Genomic DNA, 17500 nt, shown 5'->3' on the forward strand with positions numbered 1-17500 from the left:
CACACACACCCCTCATATGAAAATAAACTATATTAAATATTTTTTTCAAAATGGAAATATTACAGATAGTAACACTTAATTAATATATGGTTCATCCACATAAATACCCATATTTTTTTTTCATCATGATATACCAAAAGAGCATAATGTGCAAAACATGCTGATACTAAAACACGAGTAGAGCAGCAGATCTCAGTAAGAGATTGTCAGAATAGGGTTAATCCCAATGAAATAAAAGAGAACATTTGAGACGAGTGTGTCATGTTATATATAAAACCATATTGTGTGACACCTGATCCACAGGTGAGGCCATTCAGACACTGTAGATGTATGACTAACACTCACACTATCACACATTTTCTGTCCCTCTCACCCTTGCCTTATCTTTCATTTGATTCCTTTCTTGCTCACACATAAGTTTACAAGTTCTCTCGATCTCGCCTTATCCATCTAAATACACACACTCCTATGTCTGTCACTTTCCGCTACCCAACCCTCACGCACACACACACACACACACACACAACTTTACCGTAACAGTCCAAACAGCTCATATCTATTCTTATGAGGGCATTGTTTTTGTTGTTACTGTTCTAAATGTGCAGTTTAGAATATGAATATAGTTATGAGACATATTAAGGAGGCTTGAGAAAATATGATATTTGTACACAATCTTAGAAAATAGTTGTATATATTGTATACATCCGTTCAACAACAGTTTAAGGGAATAACGTGATTGTGTCTCCTCTAAGCATTTCATTCTAACAAAAAAGACAACTACATATTTGAATGAGATTCATTTCATTTGTGTATGTAAGAGAATGTTTATTTATCACTGTGTGGGTTGATTTCAAACACTGATACGAAGGCAGTATTTTTTTCATTTTCACTATGAATGTTTTGTCAGCTGTCATAACGGTTATGTTAACAGTTTGTGAGTAAACTCTGCTGAAATTGCTAGACGAAAAATTTCTGTTCATACTGTATTTTTCAGGCCCACTTCATCATTAAGAATGTGAAGAGGCAAAATTAACACTTTTTTTCCATTTTGATCCATAGCCATTTACTGTGCAGGTACTTAAATACACTTATAAATACAGAAATACATTTTAAATGTATTGGTGCAGTATAAAACAAGGTGTAGCCTGTATTAAATATATTAAAAGTGCATCTGACTTCCTAAACCTACACTACATCATTCTGCAAAGATGAAGAAAAACTTACTAAAAGTATGCGTTACAGCATATTTGGACAATTTCCACCATAATTTAATACATCTCTGAGTATGGAATGAATGTTAGGGCGTCTCAATTGAGAGGCTACAGCTGCAACTTTCACAAAATGGAGGAGGATAAAACACAAAATGGCCGCCTCTGATTTTACTTTAGAGTTTAGTTGATCTGAATGCTCCTACTGGCATCTAAACTCCACAAATATGAAGTTATGGAAACATTTCACTTTTGTATTATACAAATATATATATATATATAAAAAGATAAATACTTTATATTTATGGTAATATATGTTTGTATACATATTATTTTAATATACATAGGCTACATATGGAAACACATATTGTACATTTTGCATAGATTTTTGTGTATATTGTACATTTATTTTTGACCTATTTATTTGTCTTTGCATTAAATTAATTAAAGAACATATTAGAACATATTATCTTTGCACATTTTCAAAAGTCTGTATGCCAGGAACTGCTAATTCAAATTCTTTACTGGCAGCTTCTTGTTAGGTGATTATTGTGAATATGAATCAGATATATAAAGAGGAAATACACAAAAGTAAGCCTGTGAACACATACATCTGATGAACAAAATCCTTTATTATTTTCTATCGGGGCAACTACTGTTTTTAAGTAATGTCTTTACTCACCTCAGTGTGTGTCTTCATCATTGTTTTTCTTATAGCACTGAAAATAAATTCCAGAAAGGGTTTGGGAAAATGTCCAGAGGTGATCCACGACACAGATATGAGATCTGAAATATACAAAAAGATCATGAAGGTCTAGGAAACCATGAGGAATACAAAAACACTTAAAGGATTTCCATTCTAAATCTATATTTTAAATAAATGCAGTGCAATATAGTGATGGTTACTTTTTTTCTATATTAGAGTAAAATATATAAGATAACACACAAAGAAGAACAAGAATCCCTCACTCCAATTCCATAATAAAGCTGATTTTTTAAAAGTGGAAGCTCTGAATAAAACTATGCATCACTGTCAAACAGTGACATATTCATGCTATTACTAATAACCTTGAAAGCACTTTTATTGGTCAGAACACTTACAGAAAGACGGGTAAGAATTCCTGAAGAATCTCTCGGATCGCAAAGTCTGTTCTGATGGCAAAGATCTAAACAAGAAGCGTTAAAAGAAAAGAGTAAGAGAAAAGTACTATCAGAAAAATGAGTCAGATACAAATGAACACAAAAGACTGCTAAAAAATGAAGAGTTAGACATTTAGTTTGCCCTTATGATACACAAACGAAAAACTATTTTTAAAGCAGTGATCTAAATTTGTATGCAGAATAACTTAAGGAAAACCTTACAGATAAATCAATTTATGTTCATATTTTAAATGATGTGTTTAATGTGCAATAATAGATCCAAAGACTTTAAATTATATAACCAACACACACTATACATGAAAAAGAGGAAAAGCATATATAAAACTGAGAAAATTAATGATTAGAGCTCATTAAAATCATTTTCACCAATTGTCCAGGGACATTTTTTAAAGGCTTAAAAGCTGACGCTACTAATAATTCTTTTGAAAAACACACAATCTCTTTGTGCTCTTTGCAGAGCAAAATTAATGTGTAGCTTTTCAATGTTTTACAGCGCTCAAAAAATGAATAACCTCAAGTAAAAATTATTTATATACTATTATGCAAACAACAGGAATGAAGTTATGATAATACAAAGACAGTAGCAAAGACAGTGATGAAAAAGATATAATCGAATTTAAAATAATAACTGTTTGATTCAGAGTTAAAGAATAAGTGAAATGAAATATATTTTAGGGATTTAAAGCACCTGCCTGATTTTTAGTCAAAGAACCTTCACCTAAACCCATCGATAAAAGTGAGGCGAATTTAAATACACTTTAACAAAAACGGCTTGCTCAAATTTCTTTCATGCATCTATCATGCTTCAATGTTTTTTATCTTCGCTTTAAAAAACAAAAAGGTAACAAACACATCTGAAAAGTATTACCAGTATTATCTCATTTTTGTTTAAATAATTATCCAATTATTGTGCAAACTGGCAATGAGCTACATTTATTAAATCATCTGCGTAGTTTAGTTAGACATTACCAGTTTAAAAGCAAACTGAACACTTGCTTTAAACTATTGTTCATCTAACAAAAACCCTGTAATTGTTCACATCACAGTCACTTTTAGCCATTTTATTTCTCCATTTTTAATTATTTAACATGACTTGGGAGGGTTCTTTTAACACACGCAGGACAAAATGTTACACAATCATTTTTAAAAACGGTTTGTATGCAAAAGCATATCAGAATGAACTGATCTTGATGAAACAATTAGAATAAATGAAAACATCTTAAGAATAAGGAATCATAGGAAAGATGGGATTTTAGCCAGCATACAAACTGATAAAGCAGGAGGAGAAGAGATTAGAGAACAAAGAACAACGCTTCTTATTTTCAACTGGCAAGTTTTAAGCATACAAAAAAAGGTTTGGAATAGTGCATTGATGGACTTTGTTCTTTATACATTTTATTTTATCTATTTAATTTTAATCTCTTTACTAATTTGGAAGGGACTCTTACATTATTAGAAGAAAACCAAAGAGAGAGAGAGAGAGAGAGAGAGAGGGAGAGAGAAGGTCTGTGTTCACTTAAGAACAAGTAGTTAAACTACACTAATTACAAGAACTTACTGTTGTTCTGTCACAATTCTTAAAAAAAGAACAAGATAACTATATCATTTTTAAACAAGCTAATACTACTCTAAAAACTACAGAATCGAAATTTTGCAAATGCATCATTCTTTGCAGGATTTTCCCGTAAAAACATTACATTCAGTAAAATGCACATGTAAACAGATTGAATTCCCGTGTTCTAGACTAAAAATAAATGAACCAAAATATCCAAATGTTTAACCCTTACCAGAAAGATCCATGAATCTTTGAATGACACATTTTAAATTTCCATTTGAATTGGAATGGGGGACAAGACCAGACGCCTAGGTGCTTCCAGCGAGTCACTGAAAGCTTGAAATATCTGAAGCTTTATTCCTCACAAAAGGCTATTTTACTGAAATGACATGGACTTTCCTGCTGATACCCTTTCTGGGAAGAGGGGTGGTATATATATAAAAAACTATGAAAAGATAATAACAGCAGATTCTAAAGGAAAAGCTTTGGATGTCTGCATAAACACCAGCATTTAGGCTTAGCAGACATTAATTCTTTTAATAGGTTTAAATAACAAATTAACAAATATATAGATTTGATTTGATTTGATTTGATCTGTCTAACTGACTGGACCAGATTTACTGTCGGGTTAAGATAGGCAAGCAAACAAGGTTAATATTTTTAAAATAGCAGAATTTGTAGTAGCTTGATTTGCACTTATTTTTTCAAATTTCATTTATCATATATATATATATATAGATATATCTTATAATGAAAATTTGAGAGTATTTTTTATTATATTACTAGGCTACTAAATAAATGTTTTAAAACACAAGAAATTATTCTAAATAATATTTCATGCTAGGATTTGGTTCATTGCAAAAACACTCTAGACTTGTCTCTTCTATAAATGCATTTCATAATCCTTCTGCAAATATTAAACATTCACAGTTCATCTCAGGATCAATGCATTTACATGTTTTTCAATCCAATAATTTTTTGCAGTTCAATGCATACACATATAATTCTCAATTCATCTCGTATGATCGAAAATAAATGTTTAACATCCTCTGATCATGAAAATGAGAAGGGGCGCTGCGAGAATCGCTGACAGGTGGCAAATACAATTAATATATTGATGACATGGGCCAATGAGATCATCTTTAATTCATTTACTGTACATAGGCAGAGAATGCTTTTTGCTGCTAGAGATAAAAGTACATTAGCACTCGATATAATGGTCGAAGGGCATGGGAGGGGATTTTTACTGAATCAAACCTAATATGGACATCAAATCGGTCCAAGAAAAGCTGGCAGGGGAGAGAAAGGAGGGGTGATGGGGAGCAGGCAGAACAGCTGTGTTTTGATTGGACGAACTTGAAAATTACAAATTTGTTCTGTCCAATCACAAAGACTGGTTGGACACATAGCAACAGCACATTTCATTCCATTGCCGTTTCTCTCTCTCTCTTTCTATAGATTCTTCTGTTCATTTTTACAGTAAACCCGACATAAATGGTTGTCGCAAATGTCAGGTTGGTAAGAGAGGAATGTCTTTTGTTCCGAGCTTGAGCTTTAAACCGCAAGATGAAAGCGGTTGATTAAAGAGCGACATTCATGCCCATCCCCGTTACAAACACATCCTTCTGCTCCGAGCAGTGAGTCACTTTCAAACGGGCATAAATTGCTGAGTAATGTCAAGACTAAATCACTGCATTCAGGTCCAGTCACAAGTCTCTCATCTGTCTTCAAAGGTATCTTTTATCTCCAGACATCTGTATACACTATTCACTCACCGCCCATCTACCCCACACCGAACAGACACAGCTAAATGTGTTTATTCACAATATTAGCAACAAAACAGACCCCATACGACGGACCGAATGTTATTCTCAGAATGTTTTGTATTGCTTGTGCCGCTGACTAATTCCCCTTAGTCATTTATCTGGCTGTACAGACTAACTTTAACTCAGAAAACCGATGAGAGCTACATTCAGCAGCTATTTCAGAGTTTTATAGAGCGGTACACATGTAATCATGCCGTTATGTGACGTATTCATAATTCTAGTGGGAACTTTCCCTCTCTAACCACAACAGTGGGCATCTGACACGATGAATGAATAACCAGGCTGCTTGTTCTTTTTTATTTCAATCTATTTCAAACTTTTTCTCATGCACATGGAAAATTACCATTTGGCAAAGAGTTCAGCCACCACAACCTCCCCGCGTTTACCAACTCCAACCCAGCATCCCTCAGGGCAGGGTTTACCAGCAATTACATTTAAGAGATCTCGTCAAAGGTGCGCCTTCAGTAAAACCATGGGAGACAGTTTCGGCTCTCTGATATGTTTCAAGTACTATTCAGCATTTTTTTGATTTCAAGCTTTTGATGTTGGTCATCGTCACTTTTTTTTTTTCTTCTTAGGGCTTGTTTTTAAGTTCATAAGTTCAGAGGGCATATCATTTATTTTGGAAGCAGTTTTGAGCATATTTCAGGACACGGATTTACCAGAAAACATTTTTGTACAAACTTCTGAACGGTTTTATCCCAAAAATACTGCACTTATATTTAGTGGCAGACAGCAAGTCACAACCGACTTTTGTTACCAGAGAAATGACGAAGATTGACGCATATAGACGAAAGACTTCCCTAATCCACATTCGCACCTAATAATATTCCTCTTTCCATGCCACATTCTACATTTACAGCTTCCCCTTACGTCAATGGCACCTTGGTAACAATAACAACACTCCTATACATACAAATCAACATTTACCTGAACCCTAACGCTAATAGAGTTCATTTAAAGAGAATAGTTAAATTTCTATCATCATTTATGCACTCTGCATATAATGAAACTCAATGGGATCCAAAACAACATTTGACTACGCTGCTTTCATTATATGAAAAAAAAAACACCAGACATTTTTCAAAATATCTTCTTTTTTGTTTCACAGAAAAAGAAAGTCATACAGGTTTTCAACTACAAATGGGTTACTAAATGAGTAAATGACGACAGAAATTCACTTTTGGGGTTAGCTAACCCTTTAATACAATTTTTTCTCTTTATCACATTTTTTATTTAATAAATTAAGGTAACAGATTTCAATGGTAGTTTAAAGTTTATTTGCGTCAGTTTCTGTTTCATTTATACAGAAAGTTAATTTGTCTGTCTGCGGAGCAAGTGAGTTTGCAAAAGCAAATATTACGCATGAACTAATACCGGAAAATCAGATCGCCAGCTGGGAGAATCACAGGAAGATCGTAATCAGGTTAAACCCTAGATTGTTCTTTCCCCCCCCTTTCTCAGATTATTAGTCCCGTCTTTTTTTCTGAATTAAACTCTTTCAGACAGGCACCAAGACAAATGTCTCTGGCTGCTGGCACACATGCCACCAAATATCAAAGTCCTTTATATGAGCCGCTCACACACACACTCTTTCTACGGCGTAACGCAGGAAGTGATTATGGGTGCCTGACGTAATCGGACTGTTCCAGGGAGGAAGAGATGAAAAAAATTCAAATCTATCTATCACAAGGAGGAAAAAAATGTGCACCCTGGAGTCCACGTTGACAAATTCTTTAACAAGCTGTGGTCAAAGGGAAGCTGGTTGAAGACTGACTCAGCCCCTCCTTTCAGCAGTTTACTGGAAACACGGGGGGAGGCAGGGGGAGGAGGGAGTTTCAGAGAAGTCACATGACCCGTAAGGGCAGGGCTAACCACAGCTCCGGGAGGAGAGGAGCGCAGAGGAATCAGGGCGAGGGGGAGGCAGATACATGCCCTTCCCCAAGCAGATGCCTCCGAATTGGGTTACTTATTCGACTGCCTGGGAGTTGGCAGGGGAGAATTCACAGACTTACTAACCCTTTCAGTGCCGGAAACAATGATTCAGAAGCATTTTTTAACAGTGTTACTCCAAGTTAAACAAGAAACCAGACATTTTTGCTTGTCTTGTTAACACTTGTTTTAAATAAAATAAAAGCACACATAAATATCAATTAAAAAAACGATGCTGTTTCAGTGACTAAAACAGCTGTTGATGACTATAAACGGATGCAGCTGATGAAGTCTCGTCTGTTGAGCTGCTTTGTGCCAGCCTCGCTCGTGTGTGTGCAGTCGCACACGTGCCATATGTCTGGTGATCTCTAGAAACCAACATGACGACACAGACACTTGACATACAATCCCATGCCCTTGACCTTTGGGCAAAGGACGTCTGGAACCATTCTGTTATGCTGTTAGACGTCATACAAGCAGAAATACACCTAGAAACATATAAACAAATGAGTAAAACACACAAATACCCATTAAATCACTTCCTGTGCTCCGTCAAAGCTGAACAACGTACAAAAAAAAAAGTAGACGACTACTCTATATTTGCAATGCTATTGCGGATACTGTCCTGGACAAAATGTAGTTTACAAAAAAGCAAGGGACATCTTTTTAAATCCGTTTCGGAGAAAGGGACCTGCTTCGTCTTCACTTGCAACGCTACTGGAGGATGATTTCGGATTCAAAGTGGCAGAAGATTTCAGTAGATTTAAAAACAAAAAAAAGCCACAGACGTAGAAAGCGTGTCGTCTTCAGTCTCAGAGTACATGAGGAGCAAAAGGAGAGATTTGGGGGGAATCAGGCTTCAGACTGCACAGGAAATACTCTCCTGCAGCGCCAGTGAGAGATGCTATGAAGCGGACGTCAGACTGACCAAACAGCGACAGAGAGGGAGTGAGAGATAGAAAAAGAGAGAGAGAGTGCAGGAGAGAGACAAATAGAAGAGGTACTGTAGAAAAGGCAACAGACACATATTGCAACTCGAAAAAGTCGTGCAAAATAACATGTCGGTTTTCTTCAAACAACTCAGGCTTTCATGCTCTCCTCTCATTTCTGTTCTGAACTCCCTTTAACTTTGCTATCCCTCCCTCTCTCTCTATCCCCACTCCCTCTTTTGCTATTAGGGAGAAATGTGAGGAAAGGACACACACATTTACACTCATGAACAAAGTAAATACATTTATACAAAAATATGAGTGGTTCTCAACTGGTGGTTCATTACCCCATCTGTGTTTATGAAGTTATGGACTACAGGAGAAACTATGGGGAATATAAATAATCAATACTCCTCCCATATCTTATATTGTTGACATTACAGCCTGTGTGTCTAATCGAAGCTACATTATTTTGGTGTAAATTAATTTGTTAAAAGTTAGTCGAATTAAATGTCAACATGACTACTGTGTTTTTTTTTTTGTGTGCAGTGAATTATTATTATTATCATTGTTGTTGTTGCTGCCGTCATTTTAAAGAAAAATTAAGATTTTTTTTTTACTGTACTGCATTGGGTAACTTGATATCTAATGCAAAACCGACATTTATGAGATAACATACATTATTAGTCAGAGTACCAGGCCTGTCTAAGTGTAACAAAATGTTAAAAAAACAAAAACAAATATGGGCTTGCACAATTGATGGAAACTGCACATTAATCTAAATGCAGCAACGCTGTTATGTAATCACAGAGGATTTTTTTTTAAGTGAAATGATTGGCTGCTGAGGTGCAGAGTAATTCAGAAACAAAATGACCACATGTCAAATGAGTCACGATACATACTTCCATCAGTGACGGTTTGAGGTTAACAACCAAGATAAAGGTTCCCCGTAAGTCTGACATGACCAGAAACATCCTATTCACATGAAAAACTGTTGAGAAAGAACTACATCTGTCATAACATATGCCAGAACACGCACATGAACTGTTCAGATATCTTTTTATTGGCTGCTTCAAGAGAATGTTTTAAGATGGGTGCAAAACACTTCTGAGGAAATACTGCCCATGCAAAACCCAGCACCATACTGCCAGGATGATTGTCAGGGTGATGCTATGCAGTTATTAAAGTATTCTGAATTGCTATGCCATTTCCATGGCAGTTCTGAATGGTCAGCAAGTTGTTATGCCATTACTAGTGCGTACTGAATGGTTATCAAGTTGCTATCCTATTACTAGGGCATTCTAAATGGTTATTAGCAATCTATTTGCTATGCCATTGCTAGGGTGTTCTGAATGGTTAACATGTTGCTGTGCCATTGCTACCATGCTAGGGATTAGCATGCTGCTATGCCATTTCTAGGGTGTTCTGAATGTTTTTTGTAAGTTGTTTTGCCATTTCTATGGTGTTCTGAATGGATAGCATGTTGTTGTGCCATTGCTTTAGATTACTTTTTTATGGATTACATGATTACATATTTACACAATAGAATCAGAATCAGAATCAGAATCAGAAGAGCTTTATTACCAAGTATGTTTACACACACAAGGAATTTGACTTGACGACAGGAGCTTCCAGTGTAATAGAAAGTACAAACATAGTGCAGACATACATGATAGTGCAGGCATACATAGGAATAACACAGTAGGGATGTAATATAACACTAACATAATAAAAAAAATAAAAATTGAATAATGTACTATATACAGAAATAGAAGTATAGGAACAAATTTAATTGTTTAGATAAATGTACAGATATGTTTATTAGTGTGCAGATATGTTATTTACAAAGTGTGCAGTTTAATATAAATATAACTATGTTAGTTGTGATGGACGATGTATAATTATGAAAGATTAATTGTTCAGACTGAGTATAGCCTGTGGGAAAAAAAAAATATTGCAATAAATGATTCATAATTTATTGATTCTCCCTTACTCGTCTTTTTCATCTTTTAAATTTTCCTTTTTAAAATAGCCTACAGCTTGCATAGACTCAGAAGGTCTTCCAGTTTTGTGGACATTCACATAAAGACTGGTCATTAGTCAGTTGGACACACAGCATTTGACCACAGGATTTACAGAAATCATTTCAGGTTTAAGAAGTGTTTCAATATTGCATCTACTACTGATTGATGAATAATGAATATATTATACAACTTATAATGAATTAATTTTATTTTGAATTATCACTCTGTAGGTTAAATGTGTCTTTGGAAGGCTTTTGTCTTTCAAACATAAAAATGTACAAATTTACAAAAATGACTTATTTCAATTTAACATTTTTTATGATTTAATTAATTATTAGCTTTTCATTAAACTCATAAACCCCCTGCAGTTCCTTCACAAATAGCAGTTTGGGAAACCTTGATGTAATATAATATAATATTTAATACACGTAATGTTATTAATAACAATAAATGGAATATACTTTCTTATGCTTTGTATTTCTATATCAATATGGTACAAGATTATCCTATTTAAATCAATGTGATAAACGAGTTAGGTCAAAAGTAATCTAAAAGTATAAAAAGTAGGCTGATTATATTACCTAAAATGTGTAATGTAACGATTTTTTGTCATGTAATTTGGAATCAGTAACGGACTACAATTCGAAAAGTAATCTACACTGGTTGTTGTTAGTAATTGTTGTTATGACATTTGTAGTGTGTTCAGAATGGTTAGCATGTTGCTATTCCATTGTTAGGGTGGTAAGGATCAGGTTGCTACTAAAGTGTAAGTCTACGTATATTTTTTATTTTTTGGCTTCTCCTGCACCTCTCCAGTGCAGGATGACTTACACATTGAGGAGTTTTTCGAAAAAAAGTGTGAAGTCAGATTGTTGGACACCAGTCTCCAGAACAGTTGGTTGTGTTTACGATTGGATGAGGCTATTGTGGTTAAACTCCTCTTAGTCATTATCACGGTTGCCATAGTGATGGGCCTATTGGTTGCAGATTAATCAGAGGAATAAATCATGTGATATGTCTCCTTAGTAATGATAGGCAAAAAGCCACCAACTCTTCCTGGAGTTTTATGGGATTGTGATATATTTGAGGTTTCATTCATTCAGCCAAAGTTTAATACTTAGTGTTAGGAGTTCAAATCCCTAATCATAAGCATTAGTGCTAACAGTGATGCTTGTCTTAGCAATTCCCTCTAATAAGAGGTTTTCGAGAAACGAGAACAAGAAACAGGCATCATGTGAAACGTGGGGGTGTGGTTGTTGAATGAATGCAGGATAGAAAAGAGGAATAAAAAGAGTACTGAAATAAAAAATAGCAAGAGAATAAGTAGGTCAACAGGAAAGGTGAGAGAGAGGGAGGGATGAATGAATGAATGTGATATGACCCACCTGACGATTCTTACCATTGTTGAGTGGAACAGCTCTGCAAACTCCTCACAGGCTTCATCACCCGGGCCCGTCCCTGACAACCCGCCCGCCCGGGCCGTGAACAACACAGGGATCTCCCCTATCTCCGTTCCCACACCATACACCCTGTGAACACACGCCGCACAGGAACACTGATATTGTATATATATGACTGTGCATAAAAAGCCAATGAATTCTTCACAGATCCGCATGACTTCAGGATTATTTTATCTGAAATCAAAAAGCATTGTTCCGTTGGTGTATCGAATTATGACAGCTAAAGTTCTGAAGAGTTTTCTCCTCTCTTGCGCTGTTGTCAGGTTGACATTAATAGGTCTGTTATTTAATCTGGACATCCTGCCTCACATCCTGTCTCTTCAAAACAACTGGCTTTGATGGTGGCTGCATTACACATAAAGCAGTTGGCCCTAACCTCCTGGGCAGCTGTCCTATTCAATGCCACTCAGTAGGAGGTGTTTGGTTAGTGCGAATGTGTGTGTTCCACCTGCCCCTTGGGTGGGGAGTGTGGAAAGCCCACTAATGTCTACAGGGGGTTTGCAGGGTGGCACAGGAACAGATGAGCTCCGCAGGAGAGGAGAGCTCCACTTTCCCTGATAAACCGTCGCCAACATGGATGGGTGTGTATGTGTGTGTTGAAGTAAGTAACCCTTGCCCTGAGAATACTCACCTTTGAACGGACAGGAACACGTGTTTGTGTATATGTGTGCGGCACGAGTCCTGCCCCCTTCACCGTAGAAAGCCCTGAGGGTAAAAACACACACATGAATGTGTCGTTAACGACCTTCCTGCCAATGACGGTGCTAAGAACAAGAATTATGACATCGTCAGTCTCCTGGACAGTCTGGCACAGCCAGGTGTTTTGAGACCCATACTGCCGCCTTCACTCTCGGTTTGCTTTACTGAAATGAAACTAACACAGGTTAGATGCAGACTCAGAATGGAGAAGACCAGATTTTTGGAGGTGAATGGTATAAAACCAATAGAAAATGTAGGAAAGCACATGGTTTATACTGAAATTACTTTGAATTTATAATATTAATATCTATATTATTCTTTGTATTAATGTCAATGTATTAACATAATATGAATGTACACAATTTTGTGTGTTAATCTCAAAGTGTATCAAATGCTCATCCTCTTTTAGTTTGAAAAAAGTCACACTGAGTGTTTTACTCACAAAAAAAAAAACCATCCAGTAAAAAAAAAAAAAAAGAAAATTTTATTGGAGCTACGAAACAGGAAAACTGATAATTGTCCATTATGGAATTTACTATTTAATAATTTGACAACTTCAAACTGAATTGAAAAAGTATTTGATAAATATCTCAAAATGTATGTTTAAAAATATATTTTATTTAAAAAAAGTGAATTTCTACACCAGCAGTCAGCAAACAGAACCGCAATCTGTTTGAATGGATAGAAGGGGCCAGACTTAACACTATTTTAACCAATGATGTGAGGCTGGGGCCAAAACTACCAGTTTGTCTGACCAATGGCAGACATATGGAGTGTTTGAAACATGTTTGAAAAGTTACATACTTCACTTCACCTTACCTTCACCTTTCTGTTTTATTTGGTCTATTAAGCTATTTTTGCCTTTGTTAGACAGGACGGTACAAAAAATAAAAATAAATAAAAATAAATGAAAATGGAAAAAAAAACGAGGGATAGAAAAGCAGACTGGAATATAACCAGACTCAAACCTGCATCCCCACAAGCATAACAGTAGTGGGCAAACATGTGCCAACTTCTGCACCAAAGCCCTGACAAGGACATTGTTTTTTTTACAGTACAATATGCTGACATTTACAATGAGTGTGTTACAAACTCATTAAAACTGGAAACGAAGACCTCACTGGTCAGTCTTTGTATTTGGAACTTGCTATTTCTATGAATTCAAGATTATATATATATATATATATATATATATATATATATATATATAGAGACACACACATGCATGTTTTTACATGTCCATGAACAATTTTCTCTCGATCCTGGAGAAAAAAGAAAAAAAAAAAAACTCACAAACCCCCCCACTCCCCTCCTTCCACCTTCCCCTTCCCCAGTTGTAAATTGGCTTGAAATTTAAATCCGTTACCTTGGATACAGGCACACACACACACACACACACACACACTCTTATGCACACATGCTCCTGAATATGATACTTTTTACTGTTAATAAATTGCAACAACATCTCAGTTATTTTCTCGACAAGCAGAAGGTCATAGCTGCTCCTTTTGCATTTCTAGAAGTTGTTAAACATTTCTGAAGAAAGTCTTTTGCACATGACGTGTGGACAGACGTGAAGTGATAATCTCACAGATATTCGAGTGCATTTCCCATTTCTGAGTGGAAAAATAGCTCAAGAGCATCATTTACTGGAGGCTTCTCATTATTTCTTCTTACATTAGCAAGCAAAGTGCTGATTTTCTCCGTAATCAAACCTTCCCCAGAATTTTCTAAGAAAGCTTCTTGATGATGACCCCTGAAAAGTTTATTTGAAGTCATCTGAAGAAAAGAAATAAACTCTTCTGTACATTCGGACTGAAGACAGACCTAAGTGGGGTCATAATCAGCCAATCATTGATTTGCAAAGGTTAAAAACTTGTGGTTCAGTTATTCCCTCGAAACAATTTGGGTTAATTGGCTCAACCAATGGTCTGAGTTTGGGGCGGGGCATTATTTTAGCTTTAAAAATATAGATTTTTAATATATAAAGTTGCAGTGAGTAGGAATTGATAACAGGACACCTTACATGACCCTGAACTTTAAAGCCACAACAGTGAACACAGCGTACGTAAATAACTCTGCATACGCAAATAATAGATGAGGTGAGTGGCAGGAAGATGGTACGAACATTTCTAGATCAGTCTGTACCATCTTTGCCTTGTCAATAGAATCACTTCCTCATCAGGCCATGCATATGCGTATGCAACTGGAGGAGCGTGTGTTTTAAAGAACAGGCTGTACTACTCACAGTAAAAAAATGCTAAACCACATGTCTGGTGTGTGAAGTGTGAAACCGCTAGTAAGCAGCAGCAGGGAAATTCACAAACATTGACAGGTTCTTTCCCCACCGCGCGCACTTATCATTCAGAAAAAAATACCTCAATATTAATAACATAAAACAGATATAAGCAGGCCCAGACAGATTCTGCAGCTTTTTTTTGGACGTTCTTTGCGGGTTTTGAATCTGCTGAATGAATTTAAACATGGTCAAAGCATATAATACACTAATTTGTAGCTAAAAGCATTGTCGACTCAGCCAAAATGTATTGTGATCCAAACATCTGAGACTACAGTGAAAATATGACATTTAAATTTGAAAATAAACTAATTGTGTGGTCTGGTCAACTTAAAATAAAGAAATATTTAAGATCACGCACTATTTGTAAGTCACTAATTTTGTGGGATTGACTATGTAAACTCAAAAGGTCAGATTTCCTTGCCTCCAGCTATGTGACTCTTCTGCAGTCCAGATCTGGTCAGTGTAGGGTGGTTTGGCGGAGTCTCACACTCATGAGCCGGTAGCATCACATGTGACGACACTGCGAGACAAAAACAGATGAAGTATGATGACTGATGTCTATTCTACATTAATACAAAACTTAAAATTAAAAGGACTGTATACCAACAAAACGTGAATGGGAACTAGGGGCTGTGAAGCTCCAAAGCATTTCAAATTTTCCAAGTCTGATAAAGTCAATAAAGCTGCTGCTATTAATATTAATATTAGAATCTTGCTTAACAAAATTTTGCTTGACAGTTGTGGTTACCATTCACTTTCATTTTTTGAAAAAGAGCAGTATAGACTTTTTGTTGTAAATAACTCTTGTTTTACACAGAAGAAAAAAACACATGGGTTTATAAAGGCATAAGTCCCTAAATACATTATAAGATTAATATTACCAATTAATATTATTTCCAAATTTAATTTCTATTTTTTAAATAAGCAACCTTTTTTTCATTATCTATCCCTTCTTTTACCTTTTTATCTCACTTACTACTAATCAAAATGTTCTAATGATTTAAACTGCAATATTTGTTATGTTGGCTTCATACAATTAAAAAAAAAATCATACTCTTTTCTCTGAAAATTAATAATTCTAAAAATGTAGTATAAGTATTAACTAAGCACTAAAATACTGTGCACTAAAATGCTTGCACATTAAATACATAACATGTACACAACATGTCATTTAAACATTTATTAAATATTTTTAGAAAATTAATGTTTAATAATCGAAGTGATGAGGGTCTATAGGGGTCCTCTTTGCATGTTACTAACTAAAGTTTTTCAATAATATTGCATATTTATATTAAATGTTTTGGTAACACTTTATTTTAAGGTGTCCTTGTTACACGTTACATGTACTTACTATTATAATAACAATAAATTATGCATAATTACATGCAAGTAACCCTAAGCCGAACCCTAACCATATAGTAAGTACATGTAGTTAATTTATATTACTCAGTACTTAAATGTATAATTACACTGTAACAAGGACACCTTAACAGAAAGTGTAACCAATGTTTCATAATTCATATTCAGACAACAAACAACATTTAATCCAGAAATTAAAAACATGTCACATCATAGACTTGGTGTATTCAAGTCATAGTTTTGCATGAATTGCATTTGAATAACTTATTAGACTGAGACAAAAAGTGAGCGTCACATCATTGACCCTTGTAACAAATGAGTGGGAGAGAAAATGGAGGGAGGTGATAATTGGAAACCCAGGGGGCAGAAACGAGCCCCGGATCAAAAGAGGACAGAAACTCTGGGGAAGAAACAGCCGTTAATAAGGGTGAGTCCTGCACCTGTGCCAAACACACTCTGACAAAAAGGCAAAGAAGCATGAATGAGCATCAGAGAACTTTCCATTATACACACACACACACACACACAACAAAAAAGCACAGGAAGACACATACTCACTGCTTCTCTGCAATCCATTCATATCACAAATACAGGAATGATGTGTCACCAGCCAACTGTTGCTCCATATAAAGAGATAAGCATGGTGAGAGTGGGAGGAGAGTGACCCCGTGACCTTAATTAGAGACGAAGCTCTCATTACCTTACCTAGTTCACTAAGTCATGAATGAATGGCCTTGATCAACACTGGGATACTGTTAACTCAGTTTCCTGTGAAACCTTTGTCGACATTACATGCAATAATTTTAAAAATTAAAATTTCATAACACACAAGGAAGGCTGTTGTTATTTCTGCACAATAGATTTCTTCCTTTTCATGCACATGATCTATTTTTAAGGTGTTACTGAATGATTACCACATTTACACAACAGAGTATTTTTATGATACTTTGAGGTAGGGTTATTTGTATTTATTTTATTTTTTTTATAGAATTGACAGCCAACGAAGAGGTGCTAGGTAGCCGGGAAATAAATTAAATAAATATATAAA

General features: G+C 35.4%; 1 protein-coding gene across 3 annotated transcripts in view; it reads right to left on the reverse strand.

The window, feature by feature from the left end:
* LOC107693954 (vacuole membrane protein 1-like) overlaps positions 1 to 17500 on the reverse strand; it is a 56455-nt gene that overhangs the window by 25508 nt on the left and 13447 nt on the right. Inside the window, exons 1-4 of one of the 3 annotated variants that reach the window (XM_016493530.1) lie at positions 17011 to 17181; positions 15515 to 15613; positions 12727 to 12800; positions 11256 to 12164 (exon numbers count right to left, since the gene is read on the reverse strand). In XM_016493530.1, the coding sequence (XP_016349016.1) occupies positions 12078 to 12164; positions 12727 to 12800; positions 15515 to 15613; positions 17011 to 17149 (399 nt within the window). In that variant the 5' untranslated portion in view covers positions 17150 to 17181 and the 3' untranslated portion in view covers positions 11256 to 12077. Of the gene's footprint in view, positions 1 to 1890; positions 1995 to 2309; positions 2375 to 11255; positions 12801 to 15514; positions 15614 to 17010; positions 17188 to 17500 lie in introns of those variants that run through there. The other 2 variants (XM_016493528.1, XM_016493529.1) reach the window with 2 other exon arrangements.

This window comes from Sinocyclocheilus anshuiensis, unplaced genomic scaffold (genome assembly GCF_001515605.1).
Source record: "Sinocyclocheilus anshuiensis isolate Anshui unplaced genomic scaffold, SAMN03320099.WGS_v1.1 scaffold694, whole genome shotgun sequence".
In the NCBI taxonomy this organism is placed as follows: domain Eukaryota; kingdom Metazoa; phylum Chordata; class Actinopteri; order Cypriniformes; family Cyprinidae; genus Sinocyclocheilus; species Sinocyclocheilus anshuiensis.